This window comes from Callorhinus ursinus, unplaced genomic scaffold (assembly GCF_003265705.2).
Source record: "Callorhinus ursinus isolate GAN/ISIS: 27379988/994484 unplaced genomic scaffold, GSC_fseal_2.0 scaffold24, whole genome shotgun sequence".
Taxonomy (NCBI): domain Eukaryota; kingdom Metazoa; phylum Chordata; class Mammalia; order Carnivora; family Otariidae; genus Callorhinus; species Callorhinus ursinus.
Genome location: NW_027397086.1, coordinates 8,725,856 through 8,745,599, shown reverse-complemented (window position 1 = coordinate 8,745,599; position 19,744 = coordinate 8,725,856). Strand labels below are relative to the sequence as shown.

The 19,744-nt window shown below is 39.8% G+C and overlaps 3 protein-coding genes across 3 annotated transcripts in view; all 3 read left to right on the top strand.

The window, feature by feature from the left end:
• Window positions 1–1,443: 1,443 nt before the first annotated feature.
• On the top strand, window positions 1,444–2,813 carry LOC141369956 (olfactory receptor 1J4-like; the record flags this gene model as incomplete). The annotated part of the gene is given in 3 exon segments (XM_073876731.1): window positions 1,444–2,564; window positions 2,567–2,638; window positions 2,641–2,813. Coding segments are annotated over 3 exon segments (912 nt in total), but the record flags the coding sequence as incomplete, so codon positions are not given.
• A 9,413-nt stretch (window positions 2,814–12,226) lies between these two features.
• Window positions 12,227–19,744, top strand: part of LOC141369973 (olfactory receptor 1f45-like) — a 58,375-nt gene continuing 50,857 nt past the window's right edge. The window contains exon 1 of the mRNA XM_073876748.1: window positions 12,227–12,268. Within this exon, the coding sequence (XP_073732849.1) occupies window positions 12,240–12,268 (29 nt within the window). The 5' untranslated portion in view covers window positions 12,227–12,239. The remainder of the gene's footprint in view (window positions 12,269–19,744) is intronic.
• Window positions 13,532–14,525, top strand: LOC112836667 (olfactory receptor 1N2-like). The gene is given in 2 exon segments (XM_025888563.2): window positions 13,532–13,741; window positions 13,779–14,525. Coding segments are annotated over 2 exon segments (942 nt in total). The 5' UTR covers window positions 13,532–13,546.

Here is a 19,744-nt window from a genome sequence, read left to right as displayed (position 1 = left end):
TTCTCTGATTGACTTATTTTGCTCTGCATAATAACCTCCAGTTCTGCCCACATTGATGTAAATGGTAAGTGTTCATCCTTTCTGATGGCTGAGTAATATTCCATTACATCTCTCCCCCCCCATATATATGTCACATCTTCTTTATCCATTCATCTGTCGATGGACATCTCAGCTCTTTCCACAGTTTGGATATTGTGGACATTGCTGCTATAAACATTGGGGTGCATGTGCCCCTTCGGATAACTACATTTGTAACTTTGGGGTAAATACCTAGTAGTGCAATTGCTGGGTCATAGGGTAGATCTATTTTTAACTTCTTGAGAAACCTCCAAACCATTTTCCAGAGTGTCTGTACCAGCTTGCATTCCCACCAACATTTGTCGTTCCCTGTCTTGTTAATTTTAGCCATTCTAACTGGTGTGAGGTAGTATCTCATTGTGGTTCTGATTTGTACTTCCCTGATGCCAAGTGACGTGGAGCATTTTTTCATGTGTCTGTTAGCCATCTGTATGTCTTCTTTGGAGAAGTGTCTGTTCATGTCTTCTGCCCATTTCCTGACTGGATTATTTGTTTTTTGGGTACTGAGTGTGACAAGTTCTTTATAGATCTTGGATACTAGCCCCAATTACATTTTCCTGGGTTCCACTGAAGATAAGACCCTGAGTTTTTTCACTGGAGTTCTTTGCATTTTATATTTAATAGGAGCAATATCACCTCATGTAGGATGCCTCCTAGGAGTGAGGTGTTTTACATACATTACCTTATTTAATTTTTTTTGATTCAGGAACTAGTATCCCAGTTTTAGAGAGGAAAACCTGAGGCTCCAAGAGGTGCAATGCCTTGCCCAAAGACAGATCTGACAAATAGTGGAAAGGTGATTTTTAATCCATTCTGTCTGATCTCAAAGCCCATGCTTTGCCCTCTACAGGACACAGTCTCGCTGTCAAAGAAATATCAGTTATCAGTAAGCTGTGGTTGAAGTATTATTGACCAGAAGGCTGGATGTGGTGGAGTGAGAGTCCATATGTTCTTTACAAAAGGTTTATGCAGAAAAAAAGAGGTACAATCAAGTTGTATCCAAGGGATTTCTATTAAAATCCCAAATCCTATAGACTAGATAGGTTTACTAGTTTAAGAAGGAGCAGTCCTATTTATAAAGCATGAGGAAAACCAGACAGAATAGAGAGAAAGTGGGAGAAGTCCAGAACAGTGGCCTATTGGAGGTGTCATTCTCTACCAGGCAGGATGTGGTTGGACTCTGCCTGTATTCCCAAATTCATCATTGCTGTATATGACCTTTGCCTACATCAGGTCATAATCCCGCAATGAAGTGGCTTTGTGGCACCTGATCCCTGCCCAAAATCTGCCTGTCGAGGGGAGTGAGCAGTCAAGAGGGAGAAATAAAGGGATCTCATGAAACAGAGGACAGGAAACTAAGACTAATTTGTGACAACTATCTGCTGAGGTGCTTCACTAATGTTATCTTATTAATATTCACAAATTTATTTTTTTAATTTTATATCCTTCTTTATTGGCTTCATTTTATTTTCAGAGTGTTACATGCCTAAAATCTATTCTTAAATTCACCCTCCTTTACAATATAATTTTATTTGGAATAATAAATAGCATAGCAGCAGAACCCATTAGCCATGTAATTAAACAGTTGTTATAAATTCAATGAGTGAGGTGGGATTGTACATAATTTTTTCATGACTGAGGCTCGTCGTCATGTCTCCAATTTGGAGATAAGAAAATTGAAACTCAACTGGGTCACTTACCCAGAACTCACAAACATGAAGTGGTATTGCCAGAATGTGAATCTATTTCTAATTGCATTGCTTCTCTAATACCACCATATGGCACTCAGACATGAGGCTCTATCCTTAATAAGAAGAGCATGAGGAAGGAGAACCAGAGCAGCATTTCTGAGTTCCTCCTCCTGGGGCTCCCCATCCGGCCAGAGCAGCAGGGTGTGTTCTTCACCCTGTTCCTGGGCATGTACCTGACCACGGTGCTGGGGAACCTGCTCATCATCCTGCTCATCAGGATGGATTCTCACCTCCACACCCCCATGTACTTCTTCCTCAGCCACTTGGCCCTCACAGATGTCTCCTTTTCATCCATCACGGTCCCCAAGATGCTGATAAACATGCACTTTCAAGATCAATCCATCCCCTATGCAGGGTGTATAATACAGATGTATTTTTTCATATTTTTTACTGATCTGGACAATTTCCTTCTCACCTCCATGGCATATGATCGGTATGTGGCTATCTGTCACCCTCTCCACTACACCACCATCATGAGAGAGAGGGGGTGTATCTTGCTAGTAGCTGTATCCTGGATCCTCTCCTGTGCCAGTGCCCTGTCTCACACCCTCCTTTTGGCCCAGCTGTGCTTTTGCGCTGACAACACCATCCCCCATTTCTTCTGTGACCTTGGTGTCCTGCTCAAGCTCTCCTGCTCAGACACATCACTTAATGAGCTGGTCATTTTCACAGCAGGAGTGGCAGTCATTGCCCTCCCTCTAATATGCATCTTGATCTCTTATGGCCACATTGGAGCCCCATTCTGAAGGTTCCATCTGCCAGGGGGATCTTCAAAACCTTATCCACATGTGGCTCCCACCTCTCTGTGGTATCTTGTATTATGGGATAATTATTGGGCTTTATTTTTTCCCCTCATCTGGCAGTTCCAGTGACAACATAATTGCCTCTGTGATGTACACAGTGGTCACTCCATTGCTTAACCCTTTCATTTATAGCCTAAGGAATAGAGACATGAAGAGGGCCCTGGAGAAACTCTTCAACAGCACAAGAGTCTTATGTCGGTGACATCTGCTCATCTTTATAACAGACATGTGTATTCATGTCTCCCAGATGCCAGACCCCTAATCTTGAGCCTTGCATGCAGTAAGTGCTCAGTAAATATTTGATAACTTCAATTACATTCTGTCAGTTATTGTCTCTTTTCCTACCAATTCTTTAGTGTGAATTATGAATTCTGAGTTGATAGCACTGATTATTGCTCTTGCCTATTAGACTGCGATATCACATAGCTAAATAGAGTGTATGTCTCTCCTCTTATTTCCTGGGAATTTATTAGTTCTTTTCTTAAATGGCTTTGTTGAAGTATAATTGACATATAAATGTTATATGTATTTAAAGTGTGCAACTTGATGTTTTGATATGTACATGTTGTGAAATGATCACCACAACCAAGCTAATTAATATTCACTTCTACATAGTTATCATTTTATTTTATCTTTGTGTGTATGGTGACGAGATTTAATTTAAGAGCCACTCTCCTAGCAAACATCAAGTACACAACACAGCATTGTTATCGATAGTCATCTTGCTGTACATTAGGTCTCAAAAACTTGTTCATCCTACATAACTGGAACTTTGTACAATATGTCAGGTGAAATAAGTCAGACTCAGAAAGACAAATCCTGCATGACCTCACTTTTATGTGGAACATAAAATAGTCAAATTCATAGAAGCAGATAATTGGATGGTGGTTGCCAGGAGCTAGGAGGAAGGGGAATTGTGGTGATATTGGGAAGTTATGGGCTTTTAAGAACCTTGGAAGACACCGACTAACAGGGCTCCTTTGGCATAGAAAATCTGCAGAATTGGGAATCTGAAAGGTATTCCTTTTCCTTTCCTCACCTCCTATTCTGTGCTCTTCTATTTGTTGGTGGTGGTGGTGCTGATGGTAGATCAGAAGACAGTGTGTGCTGTCCTTTATAGCTCTAGGAAACTATCCACTGTTATGAGTTCAGCTGCTCTACCTAGGAACCTGAGGCTTCTGGATTTTAGGAACACTGATCACTCTTAACAGACTATAGAGACCTTCAGTCAGCAATTCACTCTCAGACCAGTTATCTATGAAGCTTTCTGACTGCATGTGTGATTTTCAAGCAAGAAACAGCCTCAGTTTGTTCGTCTCCCCCTCTGATTTCCCCCTCTTCATTCTTCCCCTCCTGCTATCTTTTTTTTTTTAACATATAATGTATTATTTGTTTCAGAGGTACAGGTCTGTGATTCATCAGCCTTACACAATTCACAGCGCTCACCGTAGCACATACCCTCCCCAATGTCTATCACCCAGCCACCCCATCCCTCTCACCCCCCACCACTCCAGCAACACTCAGTTTGTTTCCTGAGATTAAGAATTCCTCATATCAGTGAGGTCATATGATACATGTCTTTCTCTGATTGACTGATTTCACTCAGCATAATACCCTCCAGTTCCATCCACGTCATTGCAAATGGCAAGATTTCATTCCTTTTGATGGCTGCATAATATTCCATTGTAGATATATACCACTTCTTCTTTATCCATTCATCTGTTGATGGACATCTTGGCTGTTTCCATAGTTTGGCTATTGTGGACATTGCTGCTATAAACATTGGGGTGTACGTACCCCTTCGGATCCCTACATTTGTATCTTTGTGGTAAATACCCAGTAGTGCAATTGCTGGGTCATAGCGTAGCTCTATTTTCAACTTTTTGAGGAACCTCCATACTGTTTTCCAGAGTGGCTGCACCAGCTTGCATTCCCACCAACAGTGTAGGAGGGTTCCCCTTTCTCCACATCCCCGCCAACATCTGTCGTTCCCTGACTTACTAATTTTAGCCATTCTGACGGGTGTGAGGTGGTATCTCATTGAGGTTTTGATTTGGATTTCCCTGATGCCGAGCGATGTTGAGCACTTTTTCATGTGTCTGTTGGCCATTTGGATGTCTTCTTTGGAAAAATGTCTGTTCATGTCTTCTGCCCATTTCTTGATTGGATCATTTGTTCTTTGGGTGTTGAGTTGGATAAGTTCTTTATAGATTTTGGATACTAGCCCTTTATCTGATATGTCATTTGCAAATATTTTCTCCCATTCTGTCTGTTGTCTTTTGGCTTTGTTGACTGTTTCCTTTGCTGTGCAAAAGCTTTTTATCTTGATGAAGTCCCAATAGTTCATTTTTGCCCTGGCTTCCCTTGCCTTTGGTGATGTTTCTAGGAAGAAGTTGCTGTGGCTGAGGTCGAAGAGGTTGCTGCCTGTGTTCTCCTCTAGGATTTTGATGGACTCCTGTCTCACGTTTAGGTCTTTCAACCATTTTGAGTCTATTTTTGTGTGTGGTGTAAGGAAATGGTCCAGTTTCATTCTTCTGCATGTGGCTGTCCAATTTTCCTAACACCATTTGTTGAATAGACTGAATGACATACCTTTCTTTTTTTATTATGTTATTTTAATCACCATACATTACATCATTAGTTTTTGATGTAGTGTTCCATGAGTCATTGTTTGTGTATAACACCCAGTGCTCCATTCAGTACATGCCCTCTTTAATACCCATCACCAGGCTAACCGATCCCCCCATAACATACCTTTCTTAAAGAATTCTCACCCTTCTAGCTAAAGATGTTCTATTAAGGTCATGTATCTAATTTTACTCTCTCCTAAAACCCTACTAAAAGTAAAGTGATTTTTTAAAAAGTCATAAACCCCACAAGGACAGAGAAGAGTAGAAAGCACAAAATAGTAACACAATTTAGAAAGCTGGAAACCATATGGATGAGGAAGTGGTGATCAAGATGATATTAACACTGCCCTCAACTTGACTAAGCTGCAGACAGTTTCTCCTGGCTATGTGCTAGTATAATTTTTTTTTGACAGTGGGACTGAGTTAACAGACCTGGAAAAGTGGAATCCTAAGCTGGTAGTAGATAAAATAAAAGAGTCAATCTTGTCAGCACCAAAGAATACTCAAAAAAGGCCCAGAAACTGGAATCCCTTGGTACCTTGGGACCCAGGAGTAAAAGAGACGTCTAAGAGGTGACAGTTATTTCAGAAGAAGCTAGGTCCCTAGATTACCCTTCACATCCCACACTATGGGAATGCTGTCCCTCTCCTATCCCAGCGGAAACTGGGAGATTTACTTCTGGAGAAGCTTGGGACTGGGGGTTGCCACCTACAGCTCAAAATCTTATTATTAGTGAAGCATGTGAAAAACAAGGAAATTATATGATTATGCATGCACACCAGATGTGGAATGCTGAGACCCACAGCCCTTTATCCAGATGTTGCTGTCAGACCTCTATCGTGGATGTAGAATATTAGAAGAATCTTCTTTGGAGGCTGAACAGGAAAGAACTAAAGATACTGGCATTGGAGTTTCCCTCCTCAAAATAGGTTTCCCAGCTAGATTGCACTTCAGTGAAACTCAGTCAACAGCTCTGTCTGTGAGCACCAAGCTGCCAGCCAGTTTCCCAAAAATGTACTGGATTATGGCATAAGTCAGCACAGGACACAAATTTGAATCGCACAGCCCAATGAGGTTTCCATATGTACATGCCAGTGTAACCACCCCACAAATCAAAATATATAACATTTCCTTCCGGTTAGAAGGCTCCCTCTTTTCCCTTCTGAGGCACTATCCTCTCAGAGGTGACTACTCTCATGATACATATTACCAGAAGGTTAGTTTTGACACTTCTTAAAGTTCATGTAGAAAGAATCATATGGTAGAATGCCTACATCTGGCTTCTTTAGTTCAACATGACATCTGTCAGATTCAATCATGTATGACCTATAACAGGAGTTTGTTCTCTGTATTGCTGTAACATTTCATTATACAAATATTAGTTGATTCATTTTTCTGCTGAAGAATATTCCAATTTTTGGCTATTATGAGTGAAGGTGATAGGAAGCATGCCTTTTGTGGGCCATATGTATATATTTCTCCCAGGCATACACCCAGAAGTGATATGTCTGGGCATTAGAGTAAGCAATATTTAGCTTTAGTATATGTAGGCAAACTATTTTCCAAAATGCTTCTACAAATTTACGCTCTCACCCAAAATAATTGAGAGTTCTAGTTGCTAAATATTCCCAATAAATGTAGTAGTGTTCATCTTTTTATCTCTGGGGTATTGTTGAGGAATACTAGGGTGATGGAAATGTCCTATATTTTTGTCTGCAGAACGGCTACATGGATATATACATATGTAAACATTCATTAATTTTACAGGTATTTGTGTTTTTTGTTCCCCGCATTTTTCTTTTAATGTAAGGACAACACAAGGCTAATATGAGCAACTTTAAGCTAAGGAATGTTAATTTGAGTAAATAGAGAGATGCTTCAGAGATTAAAAATACACTAAAGCTGACAAAAGAAAAGAAAATCTGTCTTTCTCTGCTTGACTTATTTCACTTAGCATAATCCCCTCCAGTTCCATCCATGTCAATGCAAATGGTGGGTATTCAGCTTTTCTGATGGCTGAGTAATATTCCATTGTATATATGTACCACATCTTCTTTGTCCATTCATGTGTTGAAGGGCATCTCAGCTCCTTCCACAGTTTGGCTATTGTGGACATTGCTGCTTATCATATGGTTTCACTCATATGTGGAACATAAGGAATAGTGTGGAGGACCCCAGGGGAAGGGGGGGGGGAACTGAATGGGAAGAAATCAGAGAGGGAGATGAACCATGAGAGACTTTGGACTCCGGGAAACAAATTGAGGGTTTCAGAGGGGAGGTGGGTGGGGGATGGGGTAGCCAGGTGATGGGTATTAAGGAGGGCACAGTGTTGTGATGAGCACTGGGTGTTATATGCAACTAATGAATTGTTAAACACTATGTCAAAAACTAATGATGAAACAAACAGGGTTTTAGAGGGGAGGGGGTGGGGGGATGGGTTAGCCTAGTGATGGGTATTAAGGAGGGTACGTATTGAATGGAGCACTGGCTGTTATACGCAAACAATGAATCATGGAACACTACATCAGTGCTCGCTTTGGCAACACATATACTAAAATTGGAACACTACATCAAAAATTAATGATGTAGTGAATGGTGACTAACATAATAAAACAATATTAAAAAAAACTAATGATGTACTATATGTTGGCTAACTGAACATAATAGAAAATAATAAATAGAAAATCTGAGTATCATGCTATCTACTACAGAAATGGAATCCATTATCAAACGTTCCATAATGAAAATATCAAGTCCCAGATGATTTCACTGATGGATCCTTCCAAACATTTAAGGAAGAAGTAACCAGTCTTACAACGCTTCACCAGAATAGTAAAAGAGGAAAAAGCTTGTAACTCTTTTTGTGAGGCAAGCATGGTCCTAATACTAAAATTTGAGAGGTAAAGGAAAGGAAAGGAAAATCAGAGAATGATCTCTGAAGTTTCAAAATTCTAAACAAAATATCAGAAAATTAAATCCAGAGATATACAAAAAGCATACTACACTGAGCCAAAAGGTTTATTCTGTGATGATACGTTAGTTTAACATCTGAAAACCAATCAAAGAAATTTATTCCATTAACATAAAAAGGAGAATAATCATTTCAAAATTTCAAATGGGTAAACTTCAACACCCATTTGCATTAAAAACCTATAGGAAACTAGGAATATTTCCCTTCTTCTTCTGGCTTTTGGCTTCATTTGTTTTTCTTTCTCTAGCTACTTTAGGTGTAAGTTTAGGCTATGTATTTGAGATTTCTTTGCTTCTTGAGGTAGGCTTGTATTGCGATATACTTCCCTCTTAGGACTGCCTTTGCTGCATCCCAAAGGTTTTGGACTGTCATGTTTTTATTTTCATTTGTTTCCATGTATTTTTAAATTTCTTCTTTAATTTCCTGGTTGACCCATTCATTCTTTAGTAGGACATTCTTTAGCTTCCACGTATTTGTGGTCTTTCCAAATTTTTTCTCGTGGTTGACTTCAAGTTTCAGAGCATTGTGAGAAAGAAAGAGAAAGAAGAAAGAAAGAAAGAAAGAAAGAAAGAAAGAAAGAAAGAAAGAAAGAAAGAAAGAAAGAAAGAAAGAAAGAGAAAGAAGGAAGGAAGGAAGGAAGGAAGGAAGGAAGGAAGGAAGGAAGGAAGGAAGGAAGGAAGGAAGGAAAGTAGGAAAAGAAAAGAAAAAAAAGGAAAGAAAGAAAATACACAAGGTATGACCTCAATCTTTTTGTACTTCAGGGCTGGTTTGTGACCTAATATGTGATCTATTCTGGAGAATGTTCCGTTTGCACTTGAAAAGAATGTGTATTCTGCTGCTTTTGGATGAAATGTTTTGAATATGTCTGTTAAGTCCATCTGGTCCAGTGTGTCATTCAAAGCCATTGTTCTCTTGTTGATTTCCTGCTTACGTGATCTGTCCATTGCTGTAAGTGCAGTATTAAAGCCCCTACTATTACTATATTGTTATCAGTGAGTTTCTTCATGTTTGTAATTAACTGATTTACATATTTGGGTGCTCCCAAGTTGGGGGCATAAATATTTACAATTGTTAGATCTTCTTGTTGGAAGACCCCTTTATTATGATATAGTGCCCTTCTTCATCTCTTGTTATAGTCTTTGGTTTAAAATCTAGTTCGTCTGATATAAGGATGGCTACTCCTGCTTTCTTTTGATGTCCATTAGGATGATAAATGGTTCTCCACCCCCTCACTTTCAATCTGGAGGTGTCTTTGGGTCTAAAATGAGTCTCTTGTGGGCACCTGGGTGGCTCAGTTGGTTAAGTGACTGCCTTCTGCTCAGGTCATGATCCCAGGGTCCTGGGATTGAGTCCCACATCCAGCTCCCCCTGCTCTGTGGGGAGCCTGCTTCTGCCTCTCCCTCTGCCTGCCACTCCCCCTGCTTGTGCTCTCTCTCTCTAATAAATAAATTAAATCTTTAAAAAAAAACCAAAAAATAAAATGAGTCTCTTGTAAGCAGCATATCGATGGGTCTTGGGTTTTTTTTAACTGAATATAGTTTTATTTATTTTTACAGTATATATATATATATATGTTTTTTTACTATGTTCAGTTAGCCAACATATAGTACATCATTAGTTTTTTACATAGTGTTCAATGATTCATTAGTTGCATATTCACATCACATGCCCTCCTTTATACCCAGCATGTGGTTATCCCGTCCCCCACCCCCCTCCCTTCTGTAACCCTCAGTTTGGTTCCCAGAGTCCAGAGTCTCTCATGGTTCATCTCCCTCTCTGATTTCTTCCCATTCAGTTTTCCCTCCTTTCCCCTCTGGTCCTCCATGCTATTCTTTATGTTCCACATATAAGTGAAACCATATGATAATTGTCTTTCTCTGTTTGACTTATTTCACTTAGCATAACCCCCTCCAGTTCCATCCATGTCAATGCAAAAGGTAGGTATTCATCCTTTCTGATGGCTGAGTAATATTCCATTGTATATATGGACCACATCTTCTTTGTCCATTCATGTGTTGAAAGGCATCTTGGCTCCTTCCACAGTTTGGATATTGTGGACATTGCTGCTATGAACATTGGGGTGCATATGGCCCTTCTTTTCACTACATCTGTATCTTTGGGTAAATACCTAGTGGCGCAATTGCTGGGTCATAGGGTAGCTCTATTCTTAACGTCTTGAGGAACCTCCATACTATTTTCCAGAGTGGCTGTACCAACTTGCATTCCCAACAGTGTAAGAGGGTTCCCCTTTCTCCACATCCTTGCCAACATTTGTTGTTTCCTGTTTTGTTAATTTTAGCCATTCTAACTGGTGTGAGGTGGTATCTCATTGTGGTTTTGATTTGTATTTCCCTGATGGCTAGTGAGCATTTTTTCATGTGTCTGTTAGCCATATCTTCTTTTGAGAAGTGTCTGTTCATATCATCTGCCCATTTCTTGACTTGATTATTTGTTTTTTGAGTGTTGAATTTGAGAAGTTCTTTTTTTTTACTTTGCCCATTTTTATTTTATTTTTTTATTATGTTATGTTAATCACCATACATTACATCATTATTTTTTGATGTAGTGTTCCATGATTCATTGTTTGCATATAACACCCAGTGCTCCATTCAGTACATGCCCTCTTTAATACCCATCACCAGGCTAACCTATCCCCCCACCCGCCTCCCCTCTAGAAGTTCTTTATAGATCTTGGACACCAGTCCTTTATCTGATATGTCATTTGCAAATATCTTCTCCCATTCTGTGGGTTGCTCTTAGTTTTGTTGACTGTTTCCTTTGCTGTGCAGAAGCTTTTTATCTTGGTATCTGTCGATTTTGACTACAAAAATAATTGTTTAAAAGTTGTATACATGTCAGAATGGTAAGCACAGAAAAAAACCACTTTTCATTTGTGTTGTCTTTAACATCCATTTTAAAAAGCACAAGCATCCCAGTAGAGAAAAGGACAGATATAATAGCAGGATAATTTGAGGAATAATTCCCATGGTTAAGAATCAGATGAAACAAATATTCAATCTCACTAGTAACCAAAGACATGCAAGTTAGAACAATATTATTTTATACATACATATGAAATTGTTAATGATTAAACCCAGCAATGATACTAGGACAAAGTGTGGTGGTTAAGAGCATGGACTCTAGGGTCATGCAGATCTAGGGTGGAATTCTATCCCCTCCATTTAGTAGTTGTATGACCTTGGTCAAGTCATTATCTTCCCTGGACCTCAGTTTTCTCACCTGTAAAATGGGGATAAGAATAGTTTCTGTATCCTAAGCTTGCTGTGAGTATTGTCTGAGATAGTGTAATGAAAGTGTTCAATATTAAAAATGGGATTAATTCAATAGTATTCATAAAAATACAGCAGATGTAACATTTTTAGCAGTTGTTATGTATCAGACATTATGGCTGGTGTGCTCTATATAGGCTGCCTCATTTCACTGAGACTTTAGGACTTAAGGGGGCTGCTTCATATTAGGATTACTCTGTTTAGGAAAATCACCAGCAGAAATAGTCACATTATAATTTATACTCCTGCCATCTCCCTCAATCCAGTTTTACCTAGGGTATGGAACAGGCATTTAACTGTCTAGTGCATAGGCATGAGTTCCTAGGAGGCCTGCCAGTCAGGCTGAAGTGCACTGTATCCCAACAAGAGGCCTCAGAATCACTCTCCTGAGCTCCACATTGAGCTTAACCCCTGGGAAAAGATGCCCTCAGTTCCCCCAAGACCTAGCCAGAGTTGGCTGGAGGACAGGCTGCACAGTGACACTGAGGTTGGCTCTAATGAGCACTTTGGGAAATGGTGTTCCAGGAGCCTTTAAAACCCTAAGAAAGACTCTTGTCTTTTCAGGCCTAGGGAAGCTGAAAATGAATCATACACTCCATGTTCCTAGTGAACCCTCAGTTCAATAGACCCCAACTTTACTGACAGAGTCTGAAAGGTCCCAGGCACTTCCTCATTGTGGATTATCCATACAGGAGAGAGAAATGGGGAATTTGAAGATGCCTGACACTGACTCATGCTTTCACAGGTGAGAATCTGGAAGGGACAGCGCGCGCGCGCGCGCGCGCACACACACACACACACACACACACACACACACACACACACACACCCCTCTCTTTTCCCAGCCCAACAGCTAAGCAAAAGTTCCCCGGGTAGATATAAGCCTCTCTATGAACCAAAGAACAAACAGAGGATTAAATATTCACAGAAGCTTCTAAGGTCAAAGTTTCTACAAGGCCAATATGAAATGCCCTCTCACACCAGCTCCTTCCAAATCCTAGGGGAGCAGAAGAAAAGAATGGCTCCTTTCAAGCCCAGGAAACCAGAGCCTAGTTCCTTTCACCTTCCTTCCCCTGAGGAAATATTGAGGCGATGTGGTACAACTGTAGGGGTGAAGGCACAGGCTTTGGATTAAGGCATACCTGCATTTGAATCTCATTTACTAGTTGTCTGAGTACACCAAGTATCTCTGAAGCTCAGTTTCACCATTTGCAAAGTGGTCGAGGATACCTACTTCATAGCCTTGTGAAGAATAAAACAGTGCCATGAAGGTGTCTGATATTTAACCAGTCTCTACAAACAGGGGCTGATCATGACAAGAGGCCAGGAGAACTGAAATATCAGCTCCTAGAGCAAATACAGGTGCAGAGGAGCCGAAAGGGGAAGAGGACAAAGGAGAGAGAGTGATGTAGGGGCAGAGGTGGCCCTCTCCCTGTTTATGGAGGGGAGGTCCTAGCAAAGGATGGAGAGGATGGTATATCACAGACACTCACAGCCCCCAGCCTATATATCCTGTGCCACCAATTAAGGAAAGGCACAGAGGATGACCACAGGGAATGGTGTGATCAATTTCTAGGGATTGGGGAGGCAAGTAGAGAGGAGGCTATTTTGTTTAATTGTGTGTGTGTGTTGGGGGAGAGGCAGCAACGGAGATCATCCATTTCCTTTTCAATTGGTAAACGTAAACGACTTTTCCAATCTTGCCTTCAAGGATATGCTCAATTCTTACCTCCTCCAATAGCTTACAATGACTAGTCAAAGTGATCTCTTCTCTGGACCCTATTATAACACAAAAAGCACAATTTGCATTTGTATGGATATTATCTTGCCTTTCTATGCTCCATGGGTGTTTTCTTTCATCCCCCGTGAGATTCAAGATTTTCATTGGCAAGGTGCATTTATTCCCCCTTTTTTTCCCCCAATATAGTTCTGGCTACCCAGATACATATCTGTGATTGATCTAGTAATTAAATACTAACACATGGAAGGGTTTTATCTGAACAGATAACAAGAACTAGGGGGGATGGGAAAACCAAGCAGAGTGAACCAAACTGCTGTTTCAGACTTCCTCCTTCTTGGACTCTCTGAGAAGCCAGAGGAGCAACCCCTCCTATTTGGCGTCTTCCTGGGCATGTACCTGGTCATCATCCTGGCCATCAGCTCTGACCCACACCTTCATACTCCCATGTACTTCTTCCTGGCCAACTATCATTAACTGGTTGCATTATGATAGGTTGCAACCTATCATTAACCAGGCATTAACTGATGCCTGTTGCACCTCTGCTTCAATCCCTAAAATGCTGGCCAACATTCATACCCAGAGTCGGACCATCTCCTATTCTGGATGCCTTGCACAGCTGTATTTCCTCCTTATGTTTGGTGGCCTTGACAACTGCCTGCTGGCTGTGGTGGCATACGACCGCTATGTGGCCATCTGCCAGCCACTCCATTACAGCACGGCTATGAGTCCCCAATTCTGTGTACTAACGCTGGTCATGTGCTGGATGCTAACCAACTGCCCTGCACTGATGCACACACTGCAGCTGACCCGTGTGGCCTTCTGTGCCCACAAGGCCATCCCTCACTTTTACTGTGATCCCAGTGCTCTACTGAAGCTGGCCTGCTCCGATACCCACATTAATGAGCTGATGATCATCACTGTGGGCCTAATGTTCCTCACTGTTCCCCTCATGCTGATCGTCCTCTCCTATGTCCGCATTTCCTGGGCTGTGTTTGGCATCTCATCTCCTGGAGGGCAGTGGAAAGCCTTCTCTACCTGTGGTTCCCACCTCACAGTGGTCCTGCTCTTCTATGGGTCTCTCATGGCTGTTTATTTACTTCCTCCATCAACTCACTCTGCAGAGAGTGAAAGTAGAGCTGCCATTCTCTACATGGTGATTATCCCCATGCTAAACCCATTCATCTATAGCTTGAGGAACAGAGACAGGAAGGAGGCCTTGGGTAAACTATTCGGTAATAGAAAAATGTTTTTCTTACCATGACAGTGATGCCTGATCCTGGTATCCTGATCAACCCCTGCCCTTCATCATTTCAGTGATTCCACCACTCTGACTGATTTTTAAGGGAAGATTATCATGTAACTCTGGGTTAGGGGTGTAACAAAAAGGATATTTCCACTCCTTTACTTGGCTCTAGAATGAGCTGTTCTGTCTCAGTCTCTCTCTGGATTCCAGTGAAGCATCCATTACTAAGGGCAGGACACCATTTCCCCTTCCTCATCTCTAAGACCAAATTATTAGCCAGAGTGGACTAAAGGATATGATTCATGCTCTGGAGCCAAGTAACCCTGCCCTTGGGTGCTATGGCACAAGGTAAAGGGATGAGAATACAAACATGTATTGAATATCTACAAGGTTCCTCATTGTTCTTCACATCAGTTCTTTGAGGTAGGATTGTGAAACGTGTGAGTCAGAATGTAAATAACTTCCCCAAAACAGGTAAATTTGATTCCAATACCCATCCTCTTTCTAGCACACCACATTGTGGAGATCCTGACAAATACTGAGTGATCATGATAGGAGATAAAGAATTAAATTAATATATATTTTACAGTATTTCCTTAATATTTCATTTCTTTAACTTAAGAACACTCCTTTCTGTTATTCTAGGTGAAAGAGAGTCAATATTTATGTGTGCCTACTGTGTGCCAATTTTGTACTAAGTACATGATTCATCCTCTGGGTTCTTTCATAAAATATTCAAAATACAAACACAAAACCATAAATCAAGTAAGTGTACTGGAAACTTTAGAGCAATAATTTGAGGAAAGGTAGTCTGGTAGAAATGGGTGTTCTGAGAAGTCACAAGCTTAACAGAGGTTATCTATTTGCAGTGGGATTACAGGTTACTATTTTTTTTATATCTAAATGTTTTGAAACATCTAGATAAAAATGTTCCAAATACAGATATTTTTAGAACCAAGGAATGAAATTTGAGGGTTGGCACAAAAATATTCCAATGATTAGCAAGTCACTCCAGAGAGATAAAGAAGTACCTAAAAACAGAGCTCACCAAAGTTTCAAGGTCAAGTTCATCCTGTTTTTTATTTTTATTTTTTCAAAGATTTATTAATTTATTTTAGAGAGAGAGTGAGTGGGGGAGGGACAGAGAAGGAGGGAGAGAGAGAATCGCAAGCAGACTGCCCGCTGAGCATGGGGCCTAATGCCCCCTGGATCAAGTTTTTTAAAAAGGAGGATATGTGGGATGCCTGGGTGGCCCAGTCTGTTGAGCATCCAATTCTTGGTTTTGGCTGGGGTGATGATCTCAGAGTCATGAGGTTGAGCCCCACATCAGGCTCCATGTTCAGTGTGGAGTCTGCTTAATACTCCCTCTCCCTCTCCCTCTGCCCCTTCACCCTACTCTCTCTCTCTAAAATAAATAAATAAATCTTAAAAAAAAAAGAAGGAGGGTGTGACTTTTTGATGTCTTGTACAATAGCTCTTGCTTTGAAAGGAAGATTGCACCTGTGCGTGTTTCCGTTTGGCCATCATCCCTTCTCCCCTCTGTGCTTTCTTGGATAGAAGAGGTGGGAATAATGGGACAGCCAGCCAAACCAGACCATTAGACCATCCTGGCCTTGAAGTAGGTTACTTGGCCCTGATCACAGCAATCTACTACTGCAATTTCCAGTAAGAAAGCAAAGTTTAAAAGAGCAAGTTTTGTGTTTGTCAGTAATATCCCTCTTTTCTGAACCAATTTACTACATGTAATATCCCCACCTCTGCCCTCCAGTCATCCAGGTAGACCATGTTGTTTACCATCTATTCAGTCTGCTCTCTGCCCTGTATTAATAGACTACCCTAGATCAAACTCCCATTCCTGAAGCATTGAGCCAAATATGATTATATCCCTTAATAGACATGCACTCAATTTGTAAGGTTCATTCTTCCATAGGACCATTCACACTTTTGAAGGTGATCTTTTTAAACCAAATGGATCTCAAATGGATGGGATATTTCTGAAGATATTTGAGTCCAGAAATTTTAGGTGCAGGAATATAGCTAAATATAGGGCGGGCATACCTTATCAGTTTCTCCTTTTCCCATGTTCTCAACTACAGCTGCCCCTTATAAGACTCAGAAAATACAGTGGGATACTGTTTACGCAGAGCGAATGAATTGGAAAAGAAGCCTGCATATATACTGTAAATAAGGACTCCATAAATTAAATATTCATCGGTGCTTTACTTTTTTCCCAGAAGTTATATATGCTTCATCTGTCATTTTAATCAAACTTTAATATGTGTTAATTAGGAAAAGTATTTCTTTTACATACACAAATTTAGAGACTTTAATATCTAAGAATTCTACTATATCCTGTGGGATATAGATAGCTAATTACAACTAATAAAATTCTAAGAATGGAAATAGTCCTTTGTATAGTACAGAATAATAACGGAAAGACTTTTGGAAATAACACCATCTTAAATTTATATTTTAAAATGCTGTTAAAATACTATTATAATTGGGTTTTTAAATGACAATAACTGATGCTGTAAAAAAGCAGGTAAGGGAGATACTCCCAGGTGCTACTGAGAGTATAAATTGGCATAGATTTCCAGGAAATAAGTTCATAATATATATTATAAGCAAAAAATATTTGTACCTTATGACCTACTCTTTCACTTCTAGGAGTTTGATCAAGGAAAGAGTAAAACAATATTGTTAAAAATTTACATATAATGATGTTACTCATAAGAGAAACAGAAACCACCCAAATTTCAACTGCAGCTTGGTTAATTAAATTATGCTATGTCAGTATGATGGAGTAGTATGTGGGCTTTCCAATTATTTGATAACACATTTTTAACACAGAATAATGTAAACAGAAAATTCATTATTACTGAATTCATTATGAATTTATTCTTCATTATTCATAATACTTGGCTAAAAAAACTTGAGTACACCAAAATATTAAAAGTGGTTGTCCCAAGATGATGGAATTATGTATGATTGTCATTCACTTTCTTTAACATCCACTTTCAACTTGTATTTTCCACAATAAAATGTTACTTTGATAATCATGAATTGGAATTATTTTTAAAAACTTAAATCAATTTATTTTAGCCAACACCTATACTTTGGTTACCTGGAGTATGCTGTGGAGATAAAATTAATCTTTCTTAAAACAAACAAACAAATAAATAATCTTTCTCTTGTTTAAGAGAGAATTGCTAGAAAATTCCATGGTTTCAATGAATAGATGCTAGACAAGGTTATTATATACAGATCTTCCCTAACTTACAATGGGGTTATGTGCTGATAAGCCCATTGTAAGCTGAAATGATCCTAAGCTGAAAATTCATTTAATACACCTAACTTACTGAACATCGTAGCTTAGCCCAGCCTACCTTTAAACATGCCCAGAATACTTACATTAGTCTACAGTTGGACAAAATCATCTAACACAAAGTCTATTTTATGACAAAGTGTTAAATATCTCATGTAATTTATTGAATAGTCTACTGAAAATGAAAAAGAAAATGGTGGTGTGGGACAGAATGGTTCCAAGTGTATCGGTTGTTTACCCTACTGATCACATGGCTGACTGGGAGTTGCTGCTGCTGGCATCACGACAGCATCATGATATGTGCCACACATATTGCTAGCCTAGGAAAAGATCAAAATTCAAAATTCAAAGTACTGTTTGTACTGAATGCATATCACTTTTGCACCATGTACAGTCAAAAAATCATTAAGTTGAACCATCAACCATCTGTATTCTGCTACAAGGGAAAGGAAGCAGAGGGCTTTTTAAAGAAAATGAAGTATTTTTAAAAAAGCCAAAATAATGAGGTATTTAAAAAAATAAAAGTAATTATTCCATCTGTGTTAGAAATCAGTTGTGTTGTTTTCATTTGGCACTGAAAGAATTTTTGTCTATCCATACAAGCGTAAGGAGCCTGACATCATAATTATTCCAGGGTTAAGTCTACATTTCATTATCTATTTTATTAATCAGCATACTGAGTAGCATGAACAGACATTTATCCAAAGAAGACATACAAATGGTTTATAGACACACGAAAAAATGTTCAACATCATTAGCCATCAGGGAAATTCAAGTCAAAACCACACTGAGATACCACCTTACACCAGTTAGAATGGCAAAAATTAACAAGGCAGGAAACAACAATGTTGTAGAAGTTGTGGAGAAAGGGGAACCCTCTTACACTGTTGGTGGGAATGCAAGTTGGTACAGCCCCTTTGTAAAACAGTATGGAGGTTCCTCAAAAAGTTAAAAATAGAGCTACCCTATGACCCAACAGTTACACTACTGGGTATTTACCCCAAAGACACAGATGTACTGAAAAGAAGGGCCACATGCACCCCAGTGTTCATAGCAGCAATGTCCACAATATCCAAACTGTGGAAGGAGCTGAGATTCCCTTCAACAGATGACTGGATAAAGAAGACGTAGTCCATATATACAATGGAATTTTACTCAGCCATCAGAAAGGATGAATACCCAACTTTTGCATCAACATGGATGGAACTGGAGGAGATTGTGCAAAGTGAAATAAGTCAAACAGAGAAAGTCAATTATCATATGGTTTCACTTATATGTGGAACATAAGGAATAGCAGAGAGGACATTAGGAGAAGGAAGGGGAAAATGAAGCGGGGGAAACAGAGGAGGAGACGAACCATGAGAGTCTATGGACTCCGAGAAACAAACTGAGGGTTTTAGGGGCGCCTGGGTGGCTCAGTTTGTTAAGTGGCTGCCTTCAGCTTGGGTCATGATCTCAGGGTCCTGGGATCGGGCCCCGCATCAGGCTCCCTGCTCGGCGGGAAGCCTGCTTCTCCCTCTGACCCTCCCCCTGCTTGTGTTCCCTCTCTCGCTGTCTCTCTCTCTCTGTCAATTAAATAAATAAATAAAATCTTTAAAAAAAAAAACTGAGGGTTTTAGAGGGGAAGGGGGTGGGGGAATGGGTTAGCCCAGTGATGGGTATTAAGGAGGGCACATACTGCATGGAGCATTGGGTGTTATACGAAAACAATGAATCATGGATCACTACATCAAAAACTAATGATGTAATGTATGGTGATTAACATAACATAATAATAATAAAAATAAATAAATAGATAAATAAAATAAAAAACTAATGAAGTACTGCATGGTGACTAACATAATATAATAATTTTTTTTCAGTGCTCCACGCAGAACGTGCCCTCTTTAATACCCATCACCAGGCTTACCCA